This window comes from Oryx dammah, unplaced genomic scaffold, assembly GCF_014754425.2.
Source record: "Oryx dammah isolate SB20612 unplaced genomic scaffold, SCBI_Odam_1.1 HiC_scaffold_20, whole genome shotgun sequence".
Taxonomy (NCBI): domain Eukaryota; kingdom Metazoa; phylum Chordata; class Mammalia; order Artiodactyla; family Bovidae; genus Oryx; species Oryx dammah.
The window spans coordinates 12,733,903-12,736,958 of record NW_024070204.1 but is presented as its reverse complement, the minus strand read 5'-3'; the positions used below and the strand labels follow the sequence as shown (position 1 = coordinate 12,736,958).

The 3,056-nt window shown below is 47.5% G+C and overlaps 1 protein-coding gene across 1 annotated transcript in view; it reads right to left on the bottom strand.

The window, feature by feature from the left end:
* The window catches only part of LOC120879247 (triple functional domain protein-like), a 192,628-nt gene extending 191,985 nt beyond the window's left edge, over positions 1-643 (bottom strand). The window contains exons 1-2 of the mRNA XM_040262205.1: positions 487-643; positions 68-296 (exon numbers count right to left, since the gene is read on the bottom strand). Coding sequence (XP_040118139.1) covers positions 68-296; positions 487-643 — 386 coding nt within the window. The remainder of the gene's footprint in view (positions 1-67; positions 297-486) is intronic.
* Positions 644-3,056: the final 2,413 nt, after the last annotated feature.

Here is a 3,056-nt window from a genome sequence, read left to right as displayed (position 1 = left end):
CACGGGAGGGCCGAAAACCACGCCCGACGCAACCCGCGATAAAGCCAGCCTGTGCGGACGTACATACGGCCATAGGAGCGCGCCAAAATAGACGAGGACTCCGCCCGGGAGCCGCGAGCCGGCCGCGGGGCGGGAGCGCGGAGCCACGGCCTCGGCAGCGCCGGCCGGAGCGCGGGCAGCCACGCGCGCCGCGGCGCCGGACACGCAGTCGCGAGGGCGGCGGGGGATGGGGGGGCCCGAGGGGGCCGGCGGGAGCTCCGCGATCACGGACGCCGGCGGCCGCCGCGAGCCTCCATCTTGATTTCAGATGGGGAAAGGAAGGAGAGGGGAGGGGGGAAAATCACGGCGGAGGGAACCCGGGTGAAAGGAAAAGGGAGAGCAGGGAAAGGAGAGGAAGGGGGGAAAAAAAAAAAAAGAGAGGGGCTTCGGGAATTTCCGGTGAATATCGTCTGGGGCCGGAGCGTGGGCTCGGCGGGTGGGCGGGGCGTGTGATGGGCGGGGCCCGGCGGGAGGGGCGGGGCCGCTCAGGAGGGCTGGCGGGCGGCGGCGGGAGCGTTTCAGCGTTGTTCCGTCTCGCGGGCGGCGGCGAAAAGGAGGGAACGCTCTGAGGCAGCGAGGGCGCGCACCTTTCCAGGCCCGGCATGGCGCCCCCCGTTGGACGCTCGCTCCTGCAGCGCCGCACCGCCCTCCGATCGCTGGAGCTGTTGATGACTGATCTCGCCGCGGGGCGGGCTGACTCCTGCTCAGGGCCGAGTGTGCGCGTAGACGGGGCTCCACAATCGTTGTTGAATGGAAAGAGATCATGAAAACGGGTCGCGTGTTGTACTCCAGCCCCAGAGGGAATAATGGAGCAGGCCTCTGAACTCCTGGGGGCCGTCTGTCTCCTCGTCTGCCACAGGAGCTTCGGGACTCACAGCTCCTCCGCCCCTGCTCCACCAGAATGTAGAGAAGGGGGAAGGTGATGATGGCTAAGGAGACCAAAGGAAGTGAGGGGTAGGTGACATCCAGCTTTAAGGAAGATCCGTGTCACGCCCTCATTTGACAAAATATTCGAGTACAAACACCTATGTACGTGGCTACAAGCGAAGGGAGCAAAAGGTATCTAGTGCGCCGGAAGCAAGAAGAGATAAATAAGATTGATTAAAAAAAAAAAACTGGTGGAATACTGATGAAACCAATATACATGAACACTGGAAATGAACAATTAAGGAAATGAATAGTGAATGATGAATACCAGGTTTTTCACTGTGAGGAAATCTAGAATGATCCGCGTGGTATGGGATTAGAGTTGGAGACGTCAGTATGAACTCCTGTTTAGATTAATATAGATGCAGGTTGGTAAGAAAAGATTTGCAGATATGTGTGTATATATACACAGGCTCTTACATGTATGTACATTTCCTTGCTCTGTCAGCTGAGTGAATTTAGGCATAACACTCTTGTAGCAAGTCGCACATCAGGCACTCAGCTTTATTAACACCGTTCTTCAGTAAAAGGAACCCGGGTTCCTCAGGTGGATTGGCTGACTCTGGGACTGGAACAGGAAACATACAAGAGAACCTGGAGCATCTTGTTGTGCCATATGATAAGGAAGTGCTACGAAAAAATGTTTAATCAACATCCAGAACAATGATGCAGGTCTCTCAAAGGGACACAGAAGCCCATTGAAGGAGCTCCCAGTGATCAAAGCTGTAACAATTTGAACAGCAAAATAAAGCAATGTTCTATTATACCCAGAGTATAAAATAAATATCCATGAGTGCATACCGATATAATGCAATGATTGAATGAGTAAATAAGAGAGAAGAAACAAATGTTCCTCGCATAATTCAAAATTAATACTTAGATACTCTGCCCTCAATGAGATGGAATAGTCCTTAACTGTGGTCTGCACTTTCAACTTCCAGAAGGGTAACTTTATAATGAAGAAAACGGACAGACATTACTTCACAAGATTACCAGCAGAGATAAATCATGTGGATGGTATATACCCTTGATGTCATGTAATGAAAATGCCACTTTAGCCCTATTGTCTTCCTCCCAGAAACACAGTTTAACCATGAGAAAAATAACAGACAAATCCCAGTTAAGGGTGTTCTACAAATGACCTGACCAATACTTCCCCAAACTGTTAAGGTCAACAAAAGTAAGGAAAGTCTGAAAATTGTCACAGCCAAGAAGAACCCAAGGAAACAATAACTAAATATAATGTAGTATTCTTAAGGATCCTGGAACCAAGAAAGCACATTAGGTAAAAACTAAGAAAATATGAATAACATATGGACTTTAGTTAATAATAATGTACCAGTACTGATTCATTAATTGTGAGTAATATGGGAAAATTGGATTGAGCTATAAGGGAACTCTGTACTATTTTCACAACTTGTCTTGTTATTTTAGAATCTAAATCTATTCTAAAATAGAAGCTTATTAAAAAAAATTTTAATTATCTGTAGAATATCAAAAAGAAAAAAATTCAGTTGGTCCAAATTTCACAGGCTATCAGCTCAGGTGTGCTGATGATGTTTCTTTTTCTTATTTTTCAGTTGGGTAGTTTCTGTCTCCAGCTCCCATTTCTCCTCATGGCTTAATCCTACTTTGGAGAAAATAATCTCCAGGAGCTTTCTTTGCCAGCTGAGTACATTCCTCTTCCTGCCTTCTCCCTAAGGTTGAAGCCAAACTCCCAGAGGCATTGGTGATATCACAACATGAGGTGGGAATGGGGAGACTGCACCTGGCCCTTGGTCTTCGACCTAGACAGCATATTAAAAAACAGAAACATTACTTTGCTAAAAAAAGGTCCATCTAGTCAAAGCTATGGTTTTTCCAGTAGTTATGTATGGATGTAAGAGTTGGACTATAAAGAAAGCTGAGCGCTGAAGAATTGATGCTTTTAAATTGTTCTGGAGAAGATTCTTGAGAACAAGGAGATCAAACCAGTCAATCCTAAAGGAAATCAGTTCTGAATGTTCATTGGAAGGACTGATGTTGAAGCTGAAACTCCAATACTTTGACCACTTGATGCGAAGAACTGACTCATTGGAAAAGACCCTGAT